The sequence below is a fragment of the Ochotona curzoniae genome, unplaced genomic scaffold (assembly GCF_017591425.1).
Source record: "Ochotona curzoniae isolate NIBS_2020 unplaced genomic scaffold, NIBS_Ocur_1.0 patch121, whole genome shotgun sequence".
Lineage (NCBI taxonomy): Eukaryota > Metazoa > Chordata > Mammalia > Lagomorpha > Ochotonidae > Ochotona > Ochotona curzoniae.
In genome coordinates, this window is record NW_024466664.1 from 44,855 (window position 1) to 71,762 (window position 26,908).

At 40.2% G+C, this 26,908-nt stretch overlaps 2 protein-coding genes, 1 long non-coding RNA gene and 1 pseudogene across 4 annotated transcripts in view; 3 read left to right on the plus strand and 1 right to left on the minus strand.

Moving 5' to 3' along the window:
• The window catches only part of LOC121166311 (Bardet-Biedl syndrome 7 protein), a 52,979-nt gene extending 34,881 nt beyond the window's left edge, over positions 1-18,098 (plus strand). The window contains exons 13-19 of the mRNA XM_040995451.1: positions 1,272-1,337; positions 5,999-6,138; positions 9,447-9,611; positions 14,652-14,761; positions 14,849-14,952; positions 15,063-15,186; positions 16,775-18,098. Coding sequence (XP_040851385.1) covers positions 1,272-1,337; positions 5,999-6,138; positions 9,447-9,611; positions 14,652-14,761; positions 14,849-14,952; positions 15,063-15,186; positions 16,775-16,908 — 843 coding nt within the window. The 3' untranslated portion in view covers positions 16,909-18,098. The remainder of the gene's footprint in view (positions 1-1,271; positions 1,338-5,998; positions 6,139-9,446; positions 9,612-14,651; positions 14,762-14,848; positions 14,953-15,062; positions 15,187-16,774) is intronic.
• LOC121166314 lies at positions 12,951-13,112 on the plus strand (annotated as a pseudogene).
• Positions 18,099-18,673: 575 nt separating the features above from the next.
• On the plus strand, positions 18,674-24,623 carry LOC121166312 (cyclin-A2). 2 transcript variants are annotated; one of them, XM_040995452.1, is made up of 8 exons: positions 18,674-19,012; positions 19,765-20,020; positions 21,017-21,129; positions 21,248-21,471; positions 21,898-22,105; positions 22,632-22,745; positions 23,104-23,237; positions 23,545-24,623. In XM_040995452.1, exons 1-8 carry the CDS (start codon positions 18,800-18,802, stop codon positions 23,591-23,593), a joined length of 1,311 nt encoding a protein of 436 aa, XP_040851386.1. In that variant the 5' UTR covers positions 18,674-18,799; the 3' UTR covers positions 23,594-24,623. The 2 variants fall into 2 exon arrangements, with proteins under 2 accessions (XP_040851386.1, XP_040851387.1); XM_040995453.1 differs by having other exon boundaries at positions 19,765-20,017.
• Positions 24,212-26,902, minus strand: LOC121166313. Its single transcript, XR_005885391.1, has 3 exons — positions 26,741-26,902; positions 24,620-24,704; positions 24,212-24,350 (listed from the first exon to the last, which is right to left on the minus strand). It is a non-coding gene; the product is annotated as an uncharacterized LOC121166313 (long non-coding RNA).
• Positions 26,903-26,908: the final 6 nt, after the last annotated feature.

Below are 26,908 nucleotides of genomic sequence, written 5' to 3' on the forward strand. Positions count from 1 at the left end.
GAATCCTGGTTTGGCACAGGGCATCACGTGATGAGAAACTTGGGTGCTTCTCTGTGTCTGGGTGGTATTTATTATAATCACCAGAATTCACTCTATGGGTAACCTAATCCTATATAGTCACTTGCTAATTCTATGTCTTTAATGAGCTTTTACCCTCTTAGTGCCATTGGCATAAAACTTTGGTAACTGAACTCCTGAGTTTGGTTGAGGGACATAGTATCTATCTAAACAGAAAATGTCACTGTATCATGTCTTTAAAACCTTTCATATATTCCTTATTTTCTGTTGGAAGTTAGTCTAGATTCCTCATTCTGGCATATAAAAAATTTCGTGATTCACCTCTCCAAATTCTCTCTTACCAACTGCTACCTCCTTTCTTAAGCACGTTATTTCTGTCCAACTGAAGTTCCTAAAATTTCTTGAAAATGCTATGGCATTCATACTTTATTGCATTTGAAAATGCTCTATTCCTTCACTCTTGCTTCTAGGTTTTTCCTGGTTTGGGGGAACTCAATGAATACTTTCTTAACCTTCAACCAGTAGATACTTATTGAGTCCTTTATAGGTGTAGAATGCCTGTGATGAGATCATGTCAGTGCTTTTGAACAGGCTTACTGTATTATTTCTCTTAGTACTAGTAGACTCAAAGGTAGATGTGCCTCATGAAGAGATGGGAAGGTAAAATTAAGGTCTTGGATTAGCTGCACTGGAGAAGGCAAGCCAGAAAAGGAGGAGATGGAGGACTGCAGTCCTCATTCTCTTTTGATCTGTAGCATTTTACCCAGAAATAATTCAGTGCATTTGTTTTTAATCACATTATAATGTCCTTACTTTAACACTGATTAATACTATTTATGAGTTAAAAAATTGAAATTAAAATATTTGAGTTTCTGCTTTCAAATTAGCATCCTTATTATTTCTTTGGTTACTCGCTAAAGACAAGGTTCAAAAGTGCAGAGAAAATGAAACTAGACTATTTTTATTTGCAGGGTGGAAGCAAATATTTAGCTAACAATGTCTTCAAGAAGTTCATGGAAGGCGCATATTGGGGAGAATTACCTAACCCCCAGAGCTTCTGTGTTTTCATCTGTTAAAACTTAGTAAAATACAGTACCTAGTGTTGTTTGTAGCAATAAATGAGGACATGTGGGAAGCTCACGTAGCACAGATAATAAGTTACTCAAGCAAATGGTAATTATTGTTATTGAAAGAGATGTTTCTCTTGCTGTAAACATAAGTTCATCTTGTCTTGAACTTTGAATTCTTCCTAGTCAAACGACAACTTTCTGCTTGCTACTTATCGGTGCCAGGCAAATACCACAAGGCTGGAGCTCAAGGTAAGAAATGTTAGAAATTATCTTCACTTGCATGTGTAAACATTATTTTTTTCCCTTTATGTATCTTACAACAGCATTATGTAAATTATTCGCATTGAATTTCCCCTTGAAATGTGTCATTTTGGAGTCTTGACTGCAAATGGCCAGGTAGATCTTAATGCAGTCAAATCACTATCTCTGCTCTTTTATTTTTAAAGATTTACTTATTTTTATTGCAAAGTCAGATATATATATAGATTGGAGGAGAGACAGAAAAGAAGATCTTCTGTCCAGTGTTTTACTCCCCAAGTGACTGCAGTGGCCGGAGCTGCACCAATCTGAAGCCAGGAGCTAGGAGCTCTTCTGGGTCAACTGGATGGGAAGCAGGTCTTCTGGGATTAGAACTGGTGCCCTTATGGGATCCTGGTGCATTCAAGATGGGAACTTCAGCTGCTAGGCGTGAGGGAGTTCCAGGTGATGATTCAACCGCTGAGCCAGGTGCACACCCCTGACTTCTGTGTTCACATTTTGATCCAATCAGGGTCCCAGAAAACTAATTTAATTATTGACATTATTCTGGATATTTCCTCCATATTTTCTTGCTGCTGGATTTTGCTCATTCCATTCCAATAACATCACTTATTGCTATTTATCCCAGAGAAAATTTCCTAAAGTTTTCTTTAGCTATTTAGGAAGATGATCATTTTTACAACAGAATATTCAGCTTAGCATATTAATCTAGTTATGTTTGGAGATTTTATTTTTTAAAGATTTATTTTTATTATTTTTTTATTGGAAAGGCAGATATACAGAGAAGAGAGACAGAGAGGAAGATCTTCCATCCGATGATTCACTCCCCAAGTGAGCGCAACGGGCCGATACTATGCCGATCCGAAGCCAGGAGCCTCTTCCGGGTCTCCCACGCGGGTGCAGGGTCCCAAAGCCTTGGGCCGTCCTCGACTGCTTTCCCAGGCCACAGGCAGGGAGCTGGATGGGAAGCGGGGCTGCCGGGATAGAACCGGCGTCCATATGGGATCCTGGGCATGCAAGGCGAGGACCTTAACCACTGCGCCACCGCGCCGGGCCCGAGATTTTTTTTTTTTAAAGATTTAATTATTTATTGGAAAGTCAGATATACAGAGAGGAGGAGAGACAGAGAGGAAGATCTTCCCTCTGATGATTCACTCCCCAAGTGAGCGCAATGGCCAATGCTATGCCGATCTGAAGCCAGGAGCCAGGAACTTCTTCTGGGTCTCCCACAAGGGTGCAGGGTCCCAAAGCCTTGGGCCATCCTCAACAACTTTCCAAGGCCACAGGGAGTGAGCTGGATGGGAAGTGGAGCTGCTGGGATTAGAACCGGCACCCATATGGGATCCCGGGCGTGTTCAAGGCGAGGACTTTAACTGCTAGGCCACGCTGCAGTACCTGTTTTGAGATTTTTAAAAAAATTTTTATATACTTACAATCAGTACCTTTTTTCTTGGTGCTAATTATATTGTCAAACTGAAGGTCTTCTTTTTTCAAGAGATGCTGCTGGATCTGGCACAGTGAGCTGGTGGCTGAATCCTCGCCTTGCATCTGCTAGCATTCCATATGAGTGCTGGTTCATGTCCCAGCTGCCCTGCTTCCCTTCCAGCTCCATGTTTGTGGACTGGGAAAGCAGTGGACGATGGCCCAAGGCCTTGGGATAGCGAGGGAGACCTGGAAGAACTCCTGGCTCCTGGTTTCAGATCAGCTTAGCTCCAGCCATTGCAGCCACTTGGGGAGTGAATCATCAGATGGAAGATCTTCCTCTCTGTCTCTCCTTCTCTCAGTAAAACTGACTTTCCAATAAAAATAAATAAATCTTAGGAAAAAAAAGAGAGATGCTGCTATGTATTTTTTTACATCTAATTAAGGAAGGGTCTCATTAAATGCATTTTTCCTCTAAATAGTTCAATTTATTGTACATTGCTTCTTTTAAGCATTTTGAAAACAAAAATTGAGAACCAAGATAATGTTGATTTCTGAAAGAATACACTTGAGCCGAAAAAAAAAAAAGACCAGAATGAGAACAAATTTAGAGCAAGTTTTTTTTTTTTTTGAACTGACAGGTACATGAATTAAAAATTTTAATTTTAAAATTCTGAAGAAAAAAATTAATGTCTAAAAAGTGTCAAGAAAAAGCGAAGTAGAACGTTTCATAAAATCTGTTGTGAAACCACCATGAGAAAGATTGGAGGTTATTTTTAAGCCTAAATGAATGTTCTATGTAATAGAAGATCATGTATAAATAGAGTTTTGCACACACTTATGGAAACTTAACGTATAATGTTTCTACTTAGAGGGAAATCATATTACATTTCTATTTCTTCTTAAAAATTGGTGTTGAATTTATCTGGAAGCAAATTCAGTAATTCTTATGTCATTTTGAAATAAATTGAGATTATCTAGTTATTTAAAAGTGTAATTATCCTCTCAAGAATAGTTTATAATAAAATGTTAAGGCAGCCTATGATATGCTATTGAAAATACCAATGAAAAAGAAAATAAGTAAAGGATGTGGTAGTGAATCACGGAAGAGGGACTCCAAATAGGTAACAAAGATTTTTACCCCATTATTACAGAAATCTAAATTAAAACAACAAAATAAGTTTCTGCCTATCTGATTAGTTAGTAAAAAAATGTTAAGAAAGAACATTACTGTGTGACAGGGCTGAGTAAAAGGACTGTCTCCACCATGGCTGATGGAAAAATAAAGTTTATAGCCATTTTGGGAAACAGATAAATAATCAGCTTCATTTGGGGAATCTACTTAAGATTTAAAAAATTAGAGAAATATACAATGCAGATATTGTATATAACTAATTTCATTGTGTAGAAGTAGAAGCAAAATGAATATTCTCACTAATTAAATGGTTGAATAAATGACTGTTTATCCATATCATTGAATAGTATGCTATTAAGAATGAGTAGATTTTCATCCAGTACCATGAATGGATCTCCAGAAGAAAAATGGATATAAAATCCCTATATGTTTAGATACATTTTTTTTCTTTTTAAAAAATTGTTTGCATTTTTTAATGTATAATTATTTTCCATGATAGTGTATTGTGTGTATAGGAATTCCCCCTCCACATCCGCCTCCTCCCTTCCCATTCTTCCCCACCACCACCATTTTCCCCCACATTATTATAGTAATATAGTCCTTTAGCAATAGTCACAAATCCAACATTCTGCTGTTTAAGTGTATCATGGCATTGTAAGTATTGGCAATGGTGAAAAATCTAGTATCATATTGTCAAAATATATTTAACATTTTCATTGGGAATTCCCTTTTCATTCAGTAGAGTTGTATACCACAATGTATCTTTACTTCCTGCTAAGATAGTCTAGCTAGTCTCCATTATACAGTTTGTTCACAGGAATATATATGTATATATATACCTATATATCTCTTTGTTTTTATTTGCATGTATGTTCCCCAATATCATAGAGAACATGTGATATTTGTTCTTTTGGGATTGGCTTATTTCACTGAATATAATGGTCTCCAGTTGGGGCTATTGGGTTGCAAATTGTAGAATTTTATTCTTTTTTAATGACTGAGTAGCACTCCATGGAATAGATGTACCTCAATTGCTTTATCCATTGCTGTTTGGACAGACATATGGGTTGCTTCCATGTCATTGCTAATGCTCAAGATCCTTGGCTATTAGGGGAACACTAATAAAAACCACATTGAGGCTCTATATGGGAACCCAGCGCATGCAAGGTGGATGTAGCCACTAAGCAGTTGCACCAGGCCCTGTTATTTATTTTAGCTTTTTCTTTGTAAGATTTATATTATTTATTTTTATTGCAAAATCATTTATATATATAGAGGAGGAGAAACAGAGAGAAATACCTTCTGTCCAATGGATTCACTCCACAAGTGGCCACCATGGCCAGTGCTGCACCAATCTGAAGCCAGAAGCCAGGAGCTGTTCCGGGTCTCCCACATGGGTGCAGGGTCCCAAGGATTTGAGCCGTCCTTGACTGCTTTCCAAGACCACATGCATGGAGCTGGATGGGAAGTGGGGCTGCCAGGATATGACCCAGTGTGCGTTCAAGGCAACGACTTCTAGCTTCTAGGCCATGGCGCCGGCCCCTTATTGTTCTTTCTTTTAAAAACAATATTTCTAGCACATTTGCAAAAAAAATCTTAATTTAAGTTTTTATTTAGGTAAAACATTGATTTTTTTCCTCTCACCTATGACACAAAAGGTGTGAGTCAAAATGTTAGATTACAGGAGTTACTTTAATAGAGGTCAGATTTTTATAACAATAGCAATGTGCTATATAATACCCTACTTCTGAATGAAGTTTTAGTTATTTCAAAGACTCACTTATCTTTTCAACAAAAACTTCTTGATCACAAAAATTTTTCATATGAACTTCATGTATAATATACCTCTGTTTTTATAATGATAGAGTATGAGAATGTCTTAAAGTGGCGAATGGAAATATGGTAAGGATAACTTACAGACTAATTTTGCAAATAATGTCAAGTCTGTGACACAAATAATTTTTTAATAGGCATCATTATATCCTTCAGGTTTGAATAGAGAAATTAAAGCATAAGTACTTGATAATTTGTGTTAAACATTTTAAAGATACACATATGTTGCTGCTTTTTATTCTTTTCTTTTGTGTTCAATCAGATTCGTTCAATTGAAGGCCAGTATGGCACGCTTCAAGCATATGTGACTCCAAGAATTCAACCTAAAACCTGTCAAGTCCGCCAATACCAGATAAAACCTCTTTCACTCCATCAGAGAACACACTTTATTGATCATGGCAGGTGAGACAAAGGAAAGAGCAGTTTAATTTTACTGTATGATATAATTCAGAGCAAATTGCCTTTTGTACTGTAAATTCTGGAGGTTATTCAACATTTAGAAATTAAATACTTTGTTTATTCTAATAGAAGCTGGTTTGAATTGGATTTTTGTATCTTTCCTCATATGTTGTCTTTCTGGAATCATTGGAGTGGCAGTTTTCTGTCTTAAATACCTTTTTTGAGGGCTTTAATTTTTAAAATTATTATCATTTTATGATACATTTGCATAAGCCCTGGGATTTCCCCTGTCCTCTCCCCCAAAACCTCCTGCCACACAAACACACGCACACACATTTCCAGTAATAATTTGGCTTGATTTTGTTTCAGTGTTGGTATTTCTTGAGTGACATTCCTTAAATTCCTGCATTTGCTTGTCGTTGCTGATAACAAGTTCTATAACAAGCATTTTGAATTCTGTATCCCCTATTTTCTTATTGTATTCCTCAGTTAACTGAGGAATGGCAAAGGCTTTTGCTCCTTTGCAGGGTAGTCTTCAGTAATATTCATTGTGCCTTTGTCTGTTTTTTTTCTCTTGGTCATTGTTCTTCTAGTTAACAGATTCTTCTCCTTAGGGCAGGTTTCTAAGCTGTGTCACCCACAAGTCTGTAATTTGATATTACTTATTGAAGTTGGTACATGAGTCTTTGTTTGCAGTTCTTCTGCCACTCCTTCCAGTGAGTTTTAGATCTGGGCTCTCATGTTAGACTTCCACCAGGTTTCCATAGCCCCAGCTCCTGGCTCACCACTTTCCACTTCCTGTGATCCCATGCCGTTGTTGCACTGTTGTCTGTATAACCTTTCTCCCACTTTTATTTTGTGTAGTTCCCAGCATTAGGGAGACACCAGGTGTCCTGAATAGCTAGGTTGTTGGCAGTGCTGATCTTGCTGGCCATTAGGTCTGAGGGCCACATGGACCTATTTTGAGTCATAAGATACCAAAGTTGGTATTATTTTCAATGTGGGACCAGTATAGCACACTGAACTCAGTGAGTTCGTTCCCAGCTCAGTGCATTCGCCAGCTCACTATTGTCCCTGTAGTCTCAAGAACCTTTGCCACACTGTACAAAATGGCATCTGATGTGCCACTTGTGGAGTTCTGGATCTGCTGGCTATTAGGTCTGGGGCTACCTGACCTATTTTGGGTGGAACCTGTAGGATGCTATGTTGGTATAATTCACTGAACCCAAAATGAGTTCACTTCCAGCTTAGTGCATGTGCAGTCCTGTCCCATAGCCTTTGCCTCCCTACACAAGATGGCACCCAATTTGGCTCTACTGGGGGTTTGGGCTGTGAAATCCACCCTGTTCCCACACCGCCTGTTTGGGATCTGCTGCTCTGTCTCTGCTCCTGGTCAAATCAAACAAACCAGCAGAATGGGCAGTTCTTTGTCTGGGTTCACCTCCTGAGCTCCTGGTGAGTGTCCCTTCCCACTTTGTTGCTGGTGAATTGCCGGCTGCCAGTACAGTTCAGATTGCTGTGAGCTGAATGTTGCTGGAATGTCTGGTCACTGCAACACCACCCCTTTATTTCCACTGCTTTCCTGTGTTCATTAGTCTCCAGGTTCCCTCTGCCATCATACTGTCCTCTCCTATTTCCTGGAATGTGCCCGCTCTGCTTCACATGTTTGAATGTGTCTGTTTAAATGTGTCCTTACCCTATTCCTCCATCTTGGTTCCCCTCCTTGAATACCTGTTGTGAGCAAGTACTGTTTAGCATTTAGATTGTCGAATAGTTGTCTGTGAATCATGCCTCAAACATTAGTTTCATTACTTCCTTTCGGTTTCATTTCAGGAGATAGCAGCATAGTAATTGGCTGTGAGAGCCCCTGTTATTTTTTACTTCCTTTCCAACTGAAATATCCTGTTTGTATTTTGTCTGCACAAGAGAACATAGACTTAAATGAAATAGAAGGGAAAGAGATGAATAGTTATTGAATAGCTTATCTTTGCCACATACTGTGCTATAGATGGCATAAATATTATTTAATTCATAGAGTAAAACAAAAGTGATGTCTCCATTTTAAAAGTGAGAAATGGAGGTTTGGACAAGTACATCACTGTGATAAAAACAAACAGAAAAACCAGAGCTGTGATGTTAAGCCAAAGCCCTGTTGTAGCTTGTAACTTAAAATATATGCAATTTAAATAAGATACAGGGAAGAATATTCTTTTCTTTTTTTAAGATTTATTTTTATTATTTTTTTTATTGGAAAGGCGGCTATACAGAGAGGAGAGACAGAGAGGAAGATCTTCCATCCAATGATTCACTCCCCAAGCAGCTGCAACGGGCCGATGCCAGGAGCCTCTTCCGGGTCTCCAACGCGAGTGCAGGGTCCCAAGGCTTTGGGCCGTCCTCAACTGCTTTCCCGGGCCACAGGCAGGGAGCTGGAAGGGAAGCGGGGCTGCCGGGATAGAACCGGCACCCATATGGAATTCCGGGCGTGCAAGGCGAGGACCTTTAACCACTTGCACCACTGCGCCGGGCCCGGGAAGAATATTCTGAAAAACATTTTTAAAGCATAGATTTTTTTTTTAGGGTGTCTTCCTGCATAAAATAAGGATGGCGTAAATGGTGGCAGTATGGTATGCTAGAAAAAGCAAAGTGGAAGTCAAAACACTGGAATTATAATCTGTTCCTGTGCAATTTTGAGACATAAGTTTTGTGGGTTTTGTTTTTTTTCATCTGCAAATGAGAAGATTAATTTGGATGATCTCGAAAGATCCTTCTTGTTTTTAATAGTCTTAAATTTTGTGTCCTTAAAGTTCCTTTTGAACTTTTCACCCCATAAAGTATTTTTTCAACTCTCCATAATTATCCATTTTAATTTATTTTAAATCAATTTGTCTTAGTTTACCATTTTGCAAGATGGAAAGTATTATCCCATTTAGAGGATACTATTTTCTTTTTTCCTTTTTTAAGATACTATTTTGTAATTTGCCCAGGACTACACAAAATAAGGTTTCAAATCTATGCCCTTTTAAAGTTTATGAAAGAGGTAAAGAGAAGTATGTTCTAATGAAAAAATAAACTAGTTATATGACTTAAGTGAATAATACCTTTAATGACCATTTTTCATGAATTTGAAATGTTCACTTTTTTGATATACAAGATTAATCTGAAAAAAGTTAAATTTCAAATAAGATTGAGAAAAGTTAAATTTGTTTTTATATTTGTTTAGCTACAATAGCAAAAATTCTGCTTGTTAATATGTGCATATGCCATTTCTATGTGTTCCCACACAAATGTGTGCCTCTACAATAAATTTCCAGACCCATGAATACATTGACCCTAACAGGCCAATTTAGTTTTGCTGAAGTTCACTCCTGGGTGGTATTTTGCCTGCCTGAAGTTCCTGAAAAGCCTCCTGCAGGAGAATGTGTGACATTTTACTTCCAGAACACCTTTCTGGATACACAGCTTGAAAGTGTCTACAGGTAAGTCAAGCTTTTTTACTGGCTTGCAAATGTTGTTTTGTATAAATAGTGCTTCTAGGTTTTAATTTGTCCTAAGCAAGGAATAATCTGAAAATATGTGATTGAAAACCTATACTAATCTAGATCATCTATTGAAAAACAGGTGGGATTAAGGTGTTTAGGAAAGCGGTTGAGTAGGACCAAGTAATCTAGTGGTTCAAGTCCTCATCTTGCATGCACAAGGGTCCCATGTGGGCGCCGCTTCATGTACTGGCTCCTACATTTCATCCAGTTCCTTGTTTGTGGCTTGGGACCCTGTACCTGTTAGATTTGCTGACTTCCCATGAAAGAATAATTCAGTCAAGTATAGAAAATACCAATGGCCATTATTCAAAGAAACTGCTTTTGCCAACCTTTCTTCCCCAGTGCCAAAAAGACAGATGTGGAGGAGGGAGCTACAGAGGAATGGAAAGAGGCGAGGAAAGAAGCTTGCAGGGACTTTTAAACCCCTCTTGACAGAGAAGCTGAAGCAGGCGTCTCTCCTGCCATTATTTGGTGAGGAATATTGGCTTGTGTGCATCATTGATCCATCAGGGCTTTGCTGTCCTGCTGAACTGCCAGAACCCTACCTCCCCTTCCCACGGCCCATGTGACCTGTCTGGTCTGATGCAAACTCTGCCCAATTCCTGTAACCATGGCAACATCAGCACTAACTTGGGAGACCTGGAAGAGGCTCCAGGCTCCTGGCTCCTGCCTTTGAATTGGCTCAGCTCCAGCCATTATGGCCACTTGAGGAGTGAACCAGCAGACGGAAAATCTTCCTCTCTGTCTCTCCTTCTATCTATCTATCTATCTATCTATATATATATATCTGACTTTCCAATATAAATAAGTAAATCTTTTTTAAAAAAAGGCAAAAGGAAAGATCAGTACCTTTCCTTAATTCCTAACAGTAAATGAGAGAATGAATTGTTTCAAGACACTCTTCTAGAGTAGTAATAACAGCAAAATCTCACATGAAATCCATAGGAATATTCTTCATTTTAAGCATGTAGAACTCATATGTAAAAAAACTACACTTTTATTAACATGAACGACTTTGATAAACTGACATACAATATAGTGGCAGTTGTAAAGATGGCCCCCCTTTCCTGATTGAGTAAATATTTATCCTAATTCTAATGAAAATTTCAGTTAAATTTCTTTATATAAACATGTGAAAAGGCTTAGAATTTCAGGGCTTAGAGCGTGTAGACTCTTTGAAGCTGTCGTGTTGCAGTGTGAATGTCATTATACTCTTCTAATTCATCTGGACTTCCTGGTTATACTTTTTTTTTTTTTTTAAGATTTATTTACTTACTGGAAAGGCAGAGTTAGAGAGGGGGGGAGGTCTACAGCCATACCACCCTGAACGCGCCTGATCTCGTCTGATCTTGGAAGCTAAGCAGGGTTGGGCCTGGTTAGTACTTGGATGGGAGAAGGGGGGAGATAAACAGATAAGATCTGCCATCTGCTGGTTCACTCTGCAGAAGGACAAAATGGCAGATAGCCAAATGCTTGAGTCTCTGCATCCACGTGGAAGACCAGGAAGAAGTTCCTGGCTCTGTTGGAGTCTTTTGAGGAGTGAACAAGAGTTCCCTGTCTTGCTGCCCAATCTTTTTCTGCAACTCTGCCTTTCAAATAAATAACCAGGTCAGTCCAAAGCTAGGAAGATTTGGTTTTCTTTGTTTCCTTTGGGGGAAGGTGGCAAGCTTATCCCTTTTTTGCCCTCTGCCTCTTAAGGATTCTTTCTCTGAGCAACTAATTGAGAATTTATTTCTGCTTTCTACTTGAGAGTTTACTGCACTGACTTCTAGAAACAGTAACAAACATGTAATTTTACAATAGATTACAGTCTTTTGGGACAAAAAAATCTGAGTAAGTCTTACTGGTGTTAGCATCAGTTATTTGAGATTGATTCACTGTACCCTTCTGGGAGCTTGTGGTAATTACTCCTGTTTTGAAGTGCCACAGTGACCTTTGCATGTCAGTCCTAGCAGATAATTCAACATGCGCTTGGCATATCTTTGCTATTTATCATTTTGTATCTTTTAAAATTATTAGTTTTTATTTATTTATTTTAAAAGAGTTTCATTTACTTGAAAGGCAGAGTTACAGAGAAAATGGGAGAGAGAGCGACAGAAAGAGGGTGAAAGGGAGTGGAGGGGAGAGAGACAAGAAGAAAATGGGGAGCAGAGAGATGGGGGGCTGTCTACTTCCCAAATGACTGCATCATCTCAGATTGGTTCAGCCCCAAGCCAGGAGCTTTTTCTGGGTCTCCCATGTGGGTGGTGTGGGCCCAAGCATTTCAAAAGTGGAGCAGCTGTCTCTAGTCTGGTTCCCATAGAGAATTTTGTCAGGTGGGGGTTTAACCTGTTATGCCACAGTTAAGCCCCTATTTGAGCATCAGCTAGAGAGATAGAGTACCCATTTGCTGATCAACCCCCCAAATGCCCCCAGGACCCAGGCTTGAAGGCAGGAGTCAAAACTTAACCCAGGTCTCCCATGTGAGCAGCAGGAACCCAGTTACATGAACCACTAGCTGCTGTCTGCCAGGGTGCACACCGGCAAGAAGCTAGAGTCACAAGTTACAGTTAGGAGCTGGGAATAGATCTTGACGCTCCAGGGTGGGACCACTAAATGCCTATTCCCATTCTGTTTCTTTAAGTAATCTGTGTTTCTAAAGATTTATTTATTTGTTTCCTTATTAGTTAACTTACTTGAAAGGCAGAATGACCAGGAGATAAATATTACATCCTTTGATTCATTCCCCACATGGCCTCAACTGAGCCAGGGCTGAGTCAGGCCAAAGTCAGGAGACAGGAAGTTCACTGAAGCCTTCCATGTTGAGTGCAGAGACTCAAGTACTTGAACTGTGACTCTTGCCTTCCAGGTGTGTTAGCAGGGAGCTGGCTCAGAAGTGGTAAAACTGAGATTTATATTTAAGGGATGTGAGTGTCTGAAGCAGTTGCTTAATCCTCGATGCCGTAACAGCTGCCCCTAAGTACCTTCTCTTAACATTCAAAACTAATTTAACTGTCAAGGCACAATTTAACAGCTATATTTTTAAAACCTGCCTCAATTCTTTTTTCAGTGCATATAGCATTTTGTTGTTACTTATCTTTGTTTAAAGTATAGTTTTTGTGTATGTCCAATGCATAGAGTCTATTTGTAATTATGTTTGCTTATATGGTCAAGTACTTTATACAAGGTTTTGCATACAGCATGTTCTCAATAGATATTTTTCAGGCACCTGGCTAAAAATACATGTATATGGAAGTGTAGTAGTATAGATGCATTTGCGTTGGAGGCAGACATATAATAAATTCTCGGCCTTTTGGCTAAGATCAAGTGTGGAAGCAGACATACTTAGACATGAATCTTACCTCTGTGACTCACCATCTGTGTTACCTTGGCTGGTTGCTTAGCTCTGATTTTCAAGTTTCTTGGGCCTGGCACAATGACTGAATTGGCTAATCCTCCCCCTTGCAAAGTGTCAGGATCCTGAATAAATGCCAGTTTGTGTCCTGGCTGCTCCACTTCCCATCTCGCTCCCTGTTTATGGCATGGAGAAGCAGAGAAGGATGGCCCAAAACATTGGGACTCTCATCCATGAGGGAGACCCAGAAGAAACTTCTGCTGGTGGCTTCAGATCAAGTCTGCTCCGGGCCCTTGCAGCCTTTTGGAGAGTTAACCAGCAGATGGAAAATCTTTCCCTCTGTCTCTTATTCTCTCTGCAAATCTGCCTTTCCAATAAAAATAAATATGTCTTTTTTTTTTAAGTTTCTTTTCTGAAGAATGGAAGTAATAATACTTCATTGGGTTATTGTGATGATTAAAAGATCGACCATTTGAGTCATTCCACAATGTTTGGCAGCCTGTGTTAATTAAATATCATCTGTTAAGATTAAATACTAGTGAAAATGCCATGATTTCTAAAACATAATTGGGATCAAAATAGTAAGGGTTTATTATTCATCTTTATATAAAAGTAGAATCTGACTACAGCCAACCAATATAGATGATTTGTGAGTACCAAATGAAAAGATAATAGGGCCCAGCGGCGTGGCCTAGCGGCTAAAGTCCTCGCCTTGAACGCCCCAGGATCCCATATGGGCACCAGTTCTAATCCTGGCAGCTCCACTTCCCATCCAGCTCCCTGCTTGTGGCCTGGGAAAGCAGTCAAGGACAGCCTAAAGCTTTGGGACCCTGCACCTGCGTGGGAGACCTGGAAGAGGCTCCTGGCTTTGGATTGGCTCAGCTCCAGCCGTTGTGGCCGCCTGGGGAGTGAATCATTGGACGGAAGATCTTCCTCTCTGTCTCTCCTCCTCTCTGTATATCTGACTTTGTAATAAAATAAATAAATCTTTTAAAAAAAGAAAATAGATAAAAGATGATAAATATTATTTAGGAAACTTGTGTTAATTATAAAAAGAAATCAAATGCCTGCAACCTTAACCAAATAAAGGAATTTATCAGCTCCTGTCACTTTAACAGTGATTTGCCTTAGGCCCAGTTTGGCCACAGTCACCTGAGGTACAGTGAAGACCTATTGTAGGACCAGGTTGTTTCTCAACGGATTAAGCTGCTATTTGTGATACTGCATCCTATATTGCAGTTCTAGCTTGAGGTCTTGTCATTTCACTTCTGACCCAGCTCCCTGATGCTGCTCAGTATGTTTATAAGTTAGAAAATCTAAATGCATATGTTACATATAAAGGATTAGCTATTAGCTCTATGAGTGAAAAGGAAGAAAAAATCATCTTAAATCAAGGACTTACATAAATTGTTGTTTCTTTAAGAGGCATTGTCTAGCATCTTCAGTTTCATGAATATGTTCAGGAATTGAAATAAGATGGCAGTAAAAGATTATATTTTAAGTATGCCTTATATTAATAAGACACATGCAGGCATAAATTTAAAAATCAGGTGAAATATAAACACAGAATGCTAATCATAAAATGTATATTTAATGGACCAAGTCTTTCTCTAGCTCTTTTTAAAAATGTTTTAATTTTATAGAAAAGGAGAAGGAGTTTTTAAATCTGACAACATTTCTACTATATCCATCCTAAAAGATGTGCTCTCTAAAGAAGCTACGAAAAGGAAAATTAACCTCAACATATCATATGGTAATTCTTTCTGATTTTTTTGTTGTGACATTGGTGTTGTTTCTGATCAATGTATTTACCTATTTGTGCCTGGCCAACTCCTTTTAGAGATAAATGAGGTGTCAGTCAAACACACTTTAAAGCTGATTCACCCAAAGCTGGAGTACCAGTTGCTTTTGGCTAAGAAGGTACAATTAATTGAAGCTTTAAAAGTAAGTATGCATGCCATGATTCACAATCATTATTTTTAAAATCTTGATATTTTTCTAAATAATGTTATACTGGATGTAATTTTGAACTTCTGTTTTTAATGTAAAATAAGGAATTGCAGGTTCATGAAGGAAATACAAATTTTCTGATACCAGAGTATCGCTCTATTCTTGAAGAGGCTGATTATCTGCTGGAAGAATACAAAAAGCAACCTGCACATCTTGAACGACTTTATGGTTAGTAGACCAGTCTAGAATGGTCTTTCAGTATTTGTTTTCAACTGGCTGCTTGACAAGGATCTTGTAAGAAAAACAGGAAAAAATGAGTCAAATATTAAGTTATGAAGTAGTAGAGTTTAGACTATATTTTACACAAATAATGTTCAGGTTTTATTGTTATTGTGAGTTGTAACAAAGCAGAAGCATTTAATAATTTTAGGTGAAATTAAATGAATTGTTTCACAATACAACTTGCAATATACCCAAAATCTTGCTGCCAAAGCAAACCAAAGTTTGAACTATAAATTGACATATATATGTAAATTATATATATCAACTATATATATATATGTTAAAAACTTGGTTTACTTTGGTGGTGGGATCAGTGTTTCACCACTTGCGTTGAAAGAAATAGGGAAAGAAGAGGAGGCAGGCAGGAAGGAGCAGCATAGGAAAAAAGTTTTTTCTCAGTCCTTATATAACAACTATTATGCATGACACTATTTAAACCATCTTCATAATCAAATGGGACATTTAATTCTTATCATGAAATGATCTTTATTTAAGAAATATTGTTTACCTAAAACCTAAGACTAAACATTTCTGTTCTTATAGCTGGGCTAGGTACTAGCCAAGACCCTGGAACTCCACCTGGGTGTCCCATGTGGGTGGCAGGAATTTTTTTTTTATTTTACTTTTTCCATTTTTTATTATAATTTTGACAATCTTTACATAGTTAATTAGGGCAAAAAGGTTCAAGGGCTATAGGAAAGTGGGTAAGACTATTATTTCCATGTTGTTTCCTTCATGTATCTGAGGTAAAGGGGGATGTTGAGAGAGAAGCCCCACCCAGTTTCCCACCCACCCCACAATTTACTTTTTCTAATAAAAATTTATTTGTCTGAAATACAGAGTGGCAAAGAAGGGGGAGACAGAAGGGGAGGACACGGGGATCTTCCATTTGTTGGTGGTTCACTCTCAAATTGCTGAAACACCTAGAGCTGGGCCAGGCTGAAGCTAGGAGCTAGGAGCTTCATTTGTTTCTCCCATTGGGTGCAGGACCCAAGCACTTGGGCTATCCTCTGCTGGTTTTCCAGGTGCATTAATAGGGAGCTGGATCGAAAGTGGAATTTCCAGGACTCACGCCCATACAGGATGCCTGTATTGTAGGTGACAGCTCAACCCATTATGTCACAACACCAACCCCAGTAATGTCAATCTTAAAAACGATATCCAGAGCTCGGTGTGATAGCCTAGTGGTTAAAGTTCTCACTTTGCACACACAGGATCCCATATGGGCACCAGTTCTAATTCTGGCAGCCCTGCTTCCCATCCAGCTTCCTGCTTGTGGCCTGGGAAGGTACAGCCCAGGGCCTAGGGACCCTGCACCTGCATGGGAGATCTGGAGGAGGCTCCTGGCTCCTGGTTTTGGATCAGCTTAGCTCTGGTCTTTGCAGCCGTTTAGGGAGTAAGTCAGTGGATGGAAGGTTTTCCTCTCTGTATAAAAATAAAAAATAAATCTTAAAAAAAAATTTCCAGGTGATTACTTACTCAGTATTCCATTAAATAGAACTAAGTGACAGGACATTTTCATTTTTCTTTGTAGGCATGATCACTGATCTTTTCATCGATAAGTTTAAGTTCAAAGGCACCAATGTAAAAACCAAGGTACCTCTTCTGCTGGAGATCCTGGATAGTTACGATCAAAATGCACTGATTGCTTTCTTTGATGCAGCATGATGTGTCAGCAAGGTAAAGCTCCAAAGATAGAGTCTCAACAGAAATGCCAAAACATGCTTCGTACTGCAAATGCTTTTTGATGTCAAATAATTTATTGATGTATCACCTAAAAATGTGAGACAGTGACTTTTTTAGTAATACTTCTATTTTGATAAATGAATATTTTTTTAAAATGTGTTTTTACTTTTGAAGCTCAAGGAGAATGGTTATGAGGGTTTGCTTTGTACATTTTACTAAGTGAATGCTTTTATTTTCAAATTGAGAAATACTATATTGAAAATTAAAATGTATTCAAATTTTGTGCAAGGCACCTACACACTTAAGTGTAAACTACTTTACAGGCTTCAAGGCATATTTTTATGTATTACCTTGTTTCCACACCTGGTGTGTGTCTCGGTTCCTAGATATGCCGCCAGACTGTGCCAGCCACCTCCGTCTGTTTGTGCTGGTGGCTGGGGTTGATGGGCAGCTGATTGCTTGGTCGGTGGTGTTTTCTGATCCTGCTGCTTGTGTGATGTGCTACACAGCGCTGTAAGGTGTGGCCCCAGAAGGAAGCACGGCTCCGAGCCTGGGCACGCTTCCCTTGCTGTTGTGTCACAGGCGGATCTCAGGCGCCCAGCGGGAAGAGTGCAGGAGTCATGCCGCGTTCGTTTTCCTTCGGCCGTAATTTCCTTTTTCATTCTTGTTGGAGCAAAATATTTTGCTCATTAATCCTGATTCAAGTGTATTCGTGTCAGATGTCAGGGAAATAGTTGGCTTAAAAGTTTTTACATGGTACTAACATCATGGAAAATAAGCTCGATTTTATGCTTTCAGGAAGGGCCGACTCATGAGTTTGACAGAAAATTGCTTTGTTACATGCCAGTATTTATTTGCAAACCTTATATGTTAAATGTAAAAATGTGTTAGATACATGCAGTTAAGAGTTTTGTTGTAATAGGGTCGTATTGCTTTTGCTGCATTTAAATAGCCTTCATTTTAAATGGAACACCGTAATTTTATCTCAGTCATTAGAATTTCCGTCTCCTTTCTATTGGCTGCCATAGCTTGGCAAAAACATTAAAGGTAATGACTGGTGATTGTCTGTTTTTTGTAATCTATTACTATTTACCTGTTATCAACGATAGTTCATTGTGTCATCTTGAATTACCTGCATCTTCATTAAGAAAAATAAAAAATGCTAAGAGAAAGTTCTGCCTCCTTGCTAAGTGGTAAGATCATCTTGTAGTCTGTCATTTTTAAGTATTGCTATGTGAACTGCGTGTTAAAAGGTGGGTGCACGTTACGTAATCCTAACAATCCTCTGACCTGTAGAAACTAGTTCCAGTTAGATAAAACAAAGAGTTGGTGACTTTGAGGCCACTAACAGCCGCTGCACTCCCGCAGGGCAGCTCCCGCCTGCAGGCTGCACGCCCGCCTGGCCCCGCCCTCCGGCCCCGCGCCGGTCCGCGCAGGCGCCTTTCCTCCCGCCCGGCGCGACGTGGCTCCGCCTCGTCCGTGCAGGGCTCGCTGCGCCGCCGCCTTCACTCTGCTGCGACCCTGTCGCATCCGGTGACGTGGCGGGACGCGGCCGCTCTCATTGGCCCATTTCAATAGTCGCGGGATACTTGAACTGCATGAACAGCCGCGGCGGCGGCGGGCTGCTGGCTGCATCTGCGGGCGTACTCGGTGCTGCACGCCCGCCAGGCCTTGCCTCCGCCTCTCGCAACCTCCTCGATCCGAGCGGTCCGGAGGCCGAGGAGAGGGCCGGACGCCTGGCAGGACTGGCCCTGGCTGCGGCGGCGGCTCCGGTTGCAGCGCTCCTCGGCGGGATCGGCGCCTTAGTCGGCTGGGCGGAGTGCACGCTGCTTGGCTCGGCAGCTGATCGCGCCGCCCGCCGCAGGGAGCAGCGATGTTGGGCAACTCGGCACCGAAGCCCGCGGCCCGCGAGGCGGGCTCGGCCCTGCTAACGCTGCAGCAGAAGGCGCTCCACGAGGACCAGGAGAACATCAACCCGGACACCGCGCTGCCCGCCCAGCAGCCACGGACCCAGGCCGCCCTGGCGGTACTGAAGGCCGGGAACTCGCGGGCTCCAGCCGTACAGCTAAGGCCCAGGACGCGACGGGTAAAGGGATGGGAGACGGCTGGAGGGCGGTGGGCCGAGCGGGGGTCGGGCATGACTTAAGAGGAGGGAAGGAACAAGAAACAAACGCGGGGCCTTGCACGGGAAGCCGGAGGCGGGATCGGAATTCCACTTGGTCCCCGCTCCTCCTGCGTGCGGGGTGCCGTTATTGGCTTTCTTCCACTCAGCAGTGTATGCGTTCCCAGCGCTGCGGGTGGTGCATGTCCGCCCTGGGGGGCTCATTTCTGTGGATCCTGAGGTCAAACCAACCCCACAACCAGTGCCTTGGCCAAGCCCCACGCCTTTCTTCCACTTTCAAACCCCAAGCACTGTCCGAGGAACCGGGTCCCCTCCCCCCTCACCATCTGGCCATGCGTCCTTGTATTTCAGAAAGGGATGTAGAAAAAAATAATAATAACCTGTAGCTTTTGCCAATTCCGCCATTTTGGCCGAATTGGCTATGTTGCTCCACCCTGGGGCCAAAGTGCTGAACCAATGCTTTATAAAGGTGCCATTGCCTTCCTCAGCCTGTCAGGTCTGCCACCTCCCAGGTTCTTTGTGGCTTTGGTCAGGGTTTATATAATTCTCCTCTGGTTCTGCCTTTTTTAGGTGCTTTCATAAGTACGTGAGACTGAAATATTCCTTTTATCTTCCTTGCCTAGCCTTATGAAAGTTGAATTTTCCTTAATACTGAGTATTGGATCTCATGGGGGGAAAGTGGCAAAATTCAAAGCCAGCTATTAATGTCCTTTTAGGTTGCACCTCTAAAGGATGTTTGTGTAAATGATGAGCATGCCGCAGTTCCTCCTTGGAAAGTCAATGGTAAACAGCCGGCCTTCACCATTCATGTGGATGAACCCGATCAGGAGCCTCCCAAGAAGCCCAATGATTCCAAAAAATCCTCCCCCAAGTCTGAGGATGCCTTGGCTTTTAGTTCAGCAATTGCTTTACCCGGACAAAGAAAACCACTGGTACCTCTCGATTATCCAATGGATGGTAGTTTCAATGGTGGTAAGTTTCAAAGAAAATATGTCATACTAAGATAATGATAGCTATATGGTTAGAGGTACTTATTTCACAGCTAACATTTGACCTAGCCACCGACAAAAGGACCTCAATCCTGATCACATCAGTTTATTTAGAGCGTCAATGCTGATTTTAATGTGACCCCATAACTGTTTGCCTCTCTGTGAGTGTAGATTTCATTTGCATGTAAGCAGTTAGTACTTTTGAATCGTGATATTGTGATCTCCAACATCTGCAGCTTTAGCATTTCGATTCTGTGTCATCTGATACCCGAGTTGGGATGCCCTGGTGCAGGTCTCCACCACAGCTGTTTTCTGTGACAGCAGCTGCTGCGGGGCTGTGTCTGGGCTGTGCCATTTGTTTGCCATGGATTGTTGAATCACTGAAGAGATCATTGTATCTAATCCAATTTTAGTTTTAGTTGGGAGAATAATTAGGGAAGGATCTTTGGAAGTAATTTGTTTTTATTCCACTTTTGCAACAAACTTAACCACAAGGTGATCTTTCAAGTGAAATAATGGTATTTGGTTCAAGATAGCATTACAAAAAATGAATAGCTTATTACAGTATTAATCTGAACTGTGCATTGATAAAGTTAATGCCCTCATTAACACTTGGTAGAAACCAGTTAGTTCTGATTCTAACTACTACCAAAGTGTGCCTTGAATATATCAGACTGTGGCTCTGCAGTCTTTTAGGCAACTCTTAAGGATGTTAACTGTGCCATCTGCTGCTGTCCCATAGGACATGATGCTTTAATAGAATACTCAGGCTTCATTTTCTGTTATTGGCCTGTTAATATGTATTAATTTTTATTAACTGAAATTCTAAATAGTTAAGATATTCTGAGTACTTCATTATAAGCAAGCATTCTTACAGATGAAGTAGATGCTTTGATAATGAGATTCCTTATAACAGTAATTTTGAACTGTTAAACACAAAACTTTAACAGTTAACTTGGACATTTTTTTATTGTCTCAGAGTCACCAAATATGATGGACATGTCAATTGTATTAGAAGATGAAAAGCCAGTGAGTGTTAATGAAGTTCCAGACTACCATGAGGATATTCACACTTATCTTAGGGAAATGGAGGTAAAGACTGAGTCCGCTTTGTAAATGTAATTCAGTAAAACAATATAAACTGCTTTATCCTAATGCTTAAGTTCACAGTGTGCACAGCTTTGTTAACACAACTAAACTTTTTCAACAGCTTAAATGTAAACCTAAAGTGGGCTACATGAAGAAGCAACCTGACATCACCAACAGTATGAGAGCTATCCTCGTGGACTGGTTAGTTGAAGTAGGAGAGGAATATAAACTACAGAATGAGACCCTGCATTTGGCAGTGAACTACATCGACAGATTCCTTTCTTCAATGTCTGTGTTGAGAGGAAAGCTTCAGCTTGTGGGCACGGCTGCCATGCTGCTAGCCTCGTAAGTTCAACTTGCTTTGCCTGATTGAAAGTGATCACTACCTTTTTGCTTAGGGAAGAAGCTACATTAAAAACACATCCACTGGCATTTTAGTGTGGTACAGGACAGAGCATCAGTGATTACTTTAGGGATGATGGTGTGATGGAGGCTGGGGTTAGAGGAGCTGTCGTTGTCAAAGTTTATTTTCCCACAAATTAACACTTCTTAAAATTTTAGCTATTTGGAAAATTCTAGTGTAGTTCTCTCCTTGGGGAATGTCATCTCATTTCTTTGAACAGGGAGAAATGTCTTGGGAGCCCTTTCAATTTGGATGGTCAGGAATTGATATAAGTACATTTTGTGGAGTGTAGGTTTTGGATTCATTCCAGATGTTCTGCTACTGTGATTTCAGAATCAAGACTGATTATCTAAAAACTTTCATTGTAGGAAATTTGAAGAAATATACCCTCCAGAAGTAGCAGAGTTCGTGTACATTACAGATGATACCTATACCAAGAAGCAAGTTCTGAGAATGGAGCATCTAGTTTTGAAAGTCCTTGCTTTTGACTTAGCTGCCCCAACAGTAAATCAGTTTCTCACCCAATATTTCCTGCATCAGCAACCTGCAAACTGCAAAGTTGAAAGTTTAGCAATGGTAAGTTATTTAAATTTTTGTTGGAGTTTTATGTAATAATTGGGGCAAGTCAAGACAACAATGGCACAGAAATGGCCAACACTGGTGGCAGGCTAACCCTTCTCCTATGGCAGCAGCATCCCACACTGCTGCCAGTTCTTGTCTCAGCTATTCCACTTCCCATCTAGCTCTCTGCTAATGGCCTAGGAAAGCAGTAGACTATGACTCAAGTCCTTCCACCCCTGCATTCATGTGGGAGACCCAGGAGCTCAGGCTCTTGACTTCACATTAGCCCAGCTCTAGCTATAGGCGGCCATTTGGGGGAGTAAACCAGTGGATCAAAGATCTGTGTCTCTTTTCAAATTCTCCCTTTCAAATAGAAAAAAAAATTTTTTTCTAAATGGGGCAGTAAGTACACTATGTATTTAGAGATGAGGTTGTGAAATATTTTCTGGAATTGGTACAAAGTAAAACACAAGAAACAATCAGGTCAGAACTTGAGGCTTGACTTAGAACTCTTGTGATCACAAGGTATTTTTCATTTCAGTTTCTGGGAGAATTAAGTTTGATAGATGCTGACCCATACTTAAAGTATCTGCCATCAGTTATTGCTGGAGCAGCCTTTCACTTAGCACTCTACACAGTCACGGGACAAAGCTGGGTATGTATGACGTAGTCTTCACCTATCTTCCTTGTGTCAGTTCAGTTAGATAATCATCCTGTACAAGTGATGGTAATGTAAATGATCTGTCGTGATCTGTGTTTAAGACATCTCACTTGTTGAATAACATCTGTTGTTAGATTGAAGGCTTTGTTGTAGGATTTGAAGAAAGGTGGCCTTCAAGAATTCAGATTCTATGACCTGCTGTTTGCAGGGCAAGTAGTTAAAATGGGAATATGCGTGAGAAATATGGAATAATGGCCTGAGAAACTAACACATTTGTTAGTACTGAAATGTATCACCAACTTGTTTTACTGCCTACTATCAACAACACTGGTTCTCTGCTCCCTTGCCATAGCCTGAATCACTAGTACGCAAGACTGGATACACGCTGGACATCCTGAAACCTTGCCTCATGGACCTTCACCAGACCTACCTCAAAGCACCACAGCATGCACAACAATCAATAAGAGAAAAGTACAAAAACTCAAAGTAAGAGCTAACTTGGATTTTGAATAAACCTGCTTTTTGGCTGTGCTTCGGAAATCGTTCCGATTCCCATTTTAGCTTTAATCTGCCACAGCCTCCACAAGCAGCTGTTCTCCTGGCAGGTCATTTGTTTGGAGGCAGCTGTAGTTAATGCTTTTTTATCCTGCATCTGGAAGAGGGAGAAGGGGGAGGGAGGTATTTTGGGGATCAGACATTCTTCAATCCAATAGAGGTTCCCAATACATATTGTATTATATGATTTCCCTCATCCAATGATGTTCACTAAAACTAGGTATTTTTCTACTTACAGGTATCATGGCGTTTCCCTCCTCAACCCACCAGAGACACTAAATCTGTAAAAGCAAAGACTGCTTTTGTTTTCTAAGATGTAAATCACTCAAAGTATATCGTGTACAGATTTTATCTTAGGTTTTTAATGTTAACGATCATTTCTGAATACAGGTATGGACAAAAACAAATTATGGTATCTATTACTTTTTTTAAATGGTTTTAATTTGTATATCTTTTGTACATGTATCTATCTTAGATATCTGGCTAATTTTGAGTTGTTTTGTTGAAAGTATTAATGATGCCAGCTGTCAGGATATTGAATTAATAAATTCGTTTGGAAAATTTTGCAAGTCAAATTTAATTTTAGGTAAAAATCTGGCCAACCCACTAAAACAGACCCTCATTTTTTTTAACGCCCATTTTCCTAAGCAACTAAATTAGCCTGTTAACTTCTGTATAATTGTTCTGTGTTTATTTACCATGTCAGTGAAGATCTGCATTCTGGCTTTTTTGTACAGTCAACCTATGAAGTCATTTTAGTCCTTTTACAAAGTTTTACTTGGGTTTTTTAAATGAAAAAAAAACAACAGAAAAAGTTCTAGAAAGCTCATTTTAATATAAAAGGAACTATTAAAAATATTAGGCTCATAATGGATTTGTGAACAAAAAATACCCAGGGCTGTTAGTACTGAATAAATAGCCTTTTAATAGTTATATACAAATACTCAACTAGGATGGCTTTAATTAGCAGTTCTCTTCTTCTTTCTCTTTTTCATTGGCCTTTTGCCTGGTGCTTTTTCTTGTTTCCCACTGGGGGTTTGTGTTCTGTGAATAAAGTAAATAAATGAACAGTTCACTAGCCATGCTTGTTAAGTTTTGGATCACTGAAATAGATCAGTGGCAGCTATGAAAGTAAATACAGGAACCTGAGAACGAGGTGCTAATTTTTAATTTTAGGCTGAAGAAACCACACAACAGCTGAATATCTTAATGTAAAAGGGATGTCTTTGTTAACAGTACTGTAGTAGAGGTAGACTTCAGAAGGCTGCTAAGTTATATGTGTACACATTTCCAATAAACCAGAACTTTGTTACCTTATTTTCTTTGGATTTTTGTGTGGTTCTGGTTCTAAGATGATCAGTTCTTCTTCTTCACTGTCTGAGAGCACTATAGGGGCATCTAAGAAAGTTGTAAGAAAGCAATATTGGTAAGTAATCTCAAGAAATTTCACATGGGTGTCACAAGTTCTAAAGCTTCCAATTCAATAACAGCCCAAGCTACTCTTACTGATGAACACTGCTTCCATTTAGGTAAACTTTTAATCTATAGACTGTCAATAGAAAAGGTAGGGGAAAACACTTTCCAAGAACCAATTTTGGCCACGAGGAAGGCCCCACAGTTTTCTCTGAGCAGAACTGCTGGGTCAAAAGGCACATTCATTTTAAAAGATGTTTCTGCCAAAAACTTCCACAAATATGCACTCATCAGTGCTGGTATTTTTAACACTGACCAATGTTCTAAAATGTTGCTTTGAGTATCTTTGCCCACATCAGGTTTTTTTTTTTTTCCCATTTTTAGTTTTAACTTGTTTTAAAGTCAGTCTTCATGAAACAACTTTCAGATCATTAAGACTGTTTAAACCTGTTACATTCAGGGCTACGGAATTCTATATAGCACTTTTAAGAATAAAGAATAAGTATTACTGAGAAAGTTGAACAAGGGTCCCAGTCAAGCAGGCAGTTTTTTTCTGTTACCTACTTAATTTGAGTAAGTAAAAGTAAAAACAAGTTATGCAGTGCAAAGATTCCCCTAAATGTTATCACCCTCCCTCAGCCAGATTTTCTAAATTTATCATTCGGCTCCTTCATTATACAATTCACACTTAAAGTTTTCAAAAGCTACCTGGGGTTAGATGATGCTGTATTGGACATCACAGAAAGTTCTACTAAGGCAGTACTATAGTGATACATTTCAGCCTATCAAGTTAAGATGCTTGACCTCTCCTGTTGGAGTGCCTGAGTTTGATTCCAGGCTCTGCTCCTGATTCCAACTTCCTACTAATGCAGAGCCTGGGAAGGAGCGGGAACAGCTTAGTGAAGTATAAATGGTTTATACTCATGCCAACAATAAATATCGTTTAAGAAGAAAATTGGAGGCTGGTGTTGTGGTAAAGCCAGTTGAACTACCACTTGTGACATACTGTATTAGAATGCTGGTTTGTGTCCCAGCTGTCCTGTTTCTGATCCAGCTTCCAGCTACTGTACCTGGGAAGGCAGAGGAGGATAGTCTTTGGGCCCTGCCATCTTGGTGGGAGACAAGGATGGAGCTCCCAGTTTCTGCCTCTGGCCGGGCCCAGACCTGGCTATTCCTGGTATTTGGGCAGTGAATCAACAAATGGGAAATCTCACCTTAGTTCCTGTCACTGCAAATATACCTTCAATTTTAAAATTGGGCAAATAAATGTGTCAAAATAACGGTGCTGGCACAATAACATGGGTATTGACTGGTGTCCTGGCTGAACCACTTCCCATCCAGCTCCCTGCCTGTGGACTAGAAAAGCAGTCGAGGATGGCCCAAAGCCTTGGGACCCTGCACCTGCTTTGTAGACCCAGAAGCTCCTGGCTCTGAGTTTCTTCCATGTCTCCCATGCAGGTATAGGGTCCCAAAGCTTTGGGCGATCCTCTACTGCCTTTCCAGGACACAAGCAGGGAGCGGGATGGGAAATGGCACATCCATGATACAAACAGTTGCCCATATGGGATCCCAGCACTTCAAGGCAAAGATTTAGTCACTGAGCCATTGTGCCAGGCCCTTAAGTGACCATCTATGACACTGGCAGTTCCAACACCAGTTCTACTCAACTGCTTCACTTAAAATTCAGTTCTCTGCTAATGTTCCCGGGAAAGCAGCAGAAGATGGCCCAAGTGCCTGGGTACCTGCCACCCACATGGGAGACAGATGGAGTTCCTGGCTCTTTGCTTTGGGCTGGCCCAGCCCTGACTGTTGGGGAGTGAACAGTGGGCAGAAGGTATTTCCCTCCCTTCTCTGAAACTCTGCCTTTCAAATAAAAAATTTTAAAGAAATTATTGTCAGCCTTAATAGTTTCAAAACACAAAAAAGTCCTCCTAAAAAAGGATATACATTTTGTATGTCTATAGATTCTTCAGATAGAAATCACATGCAGCTATTTTTATATATATATAAGTATCACTTACCTTGGCTTCCAGAATCAGAAATTTCTATTCCAGTGTCCATTTTCACACTGTCAAGAATGACAGCTTCATCACTGCCACCTTCATCCTCATCGTCCTTCTCAGAGTCTTCAGGCTCACCCCAAGCATTTTCTATTCCCTCTCCAATTTGGGCAGTTCCAGGAGTCCATA

Bases quoted from the DNA above. Each gene is read 5' to 3' on its own strand.
- LOC121166312 (XM_040995452.1), top strand. From the start codon at position 18,800: ATGTTGGGCAACTCGGCACCGAAGCCCGCGGCCCGCGAGGCGGGCTCG. The intron at 19,013-19,764 runs GTAAAGGGATGG...ATGTCCTTTTAG, and splicing joins TAAGGCCCAGGACGCGACGG to GTTGCACCTCTAAAGGATGT. The intron at 20,021-21,016 runs GTAAGTTTCAAA...TTATTGTCTCAG, and splicing joins GGATGGTAGTTTCAATGGTG to AGTCACCAAATATGATGGAC.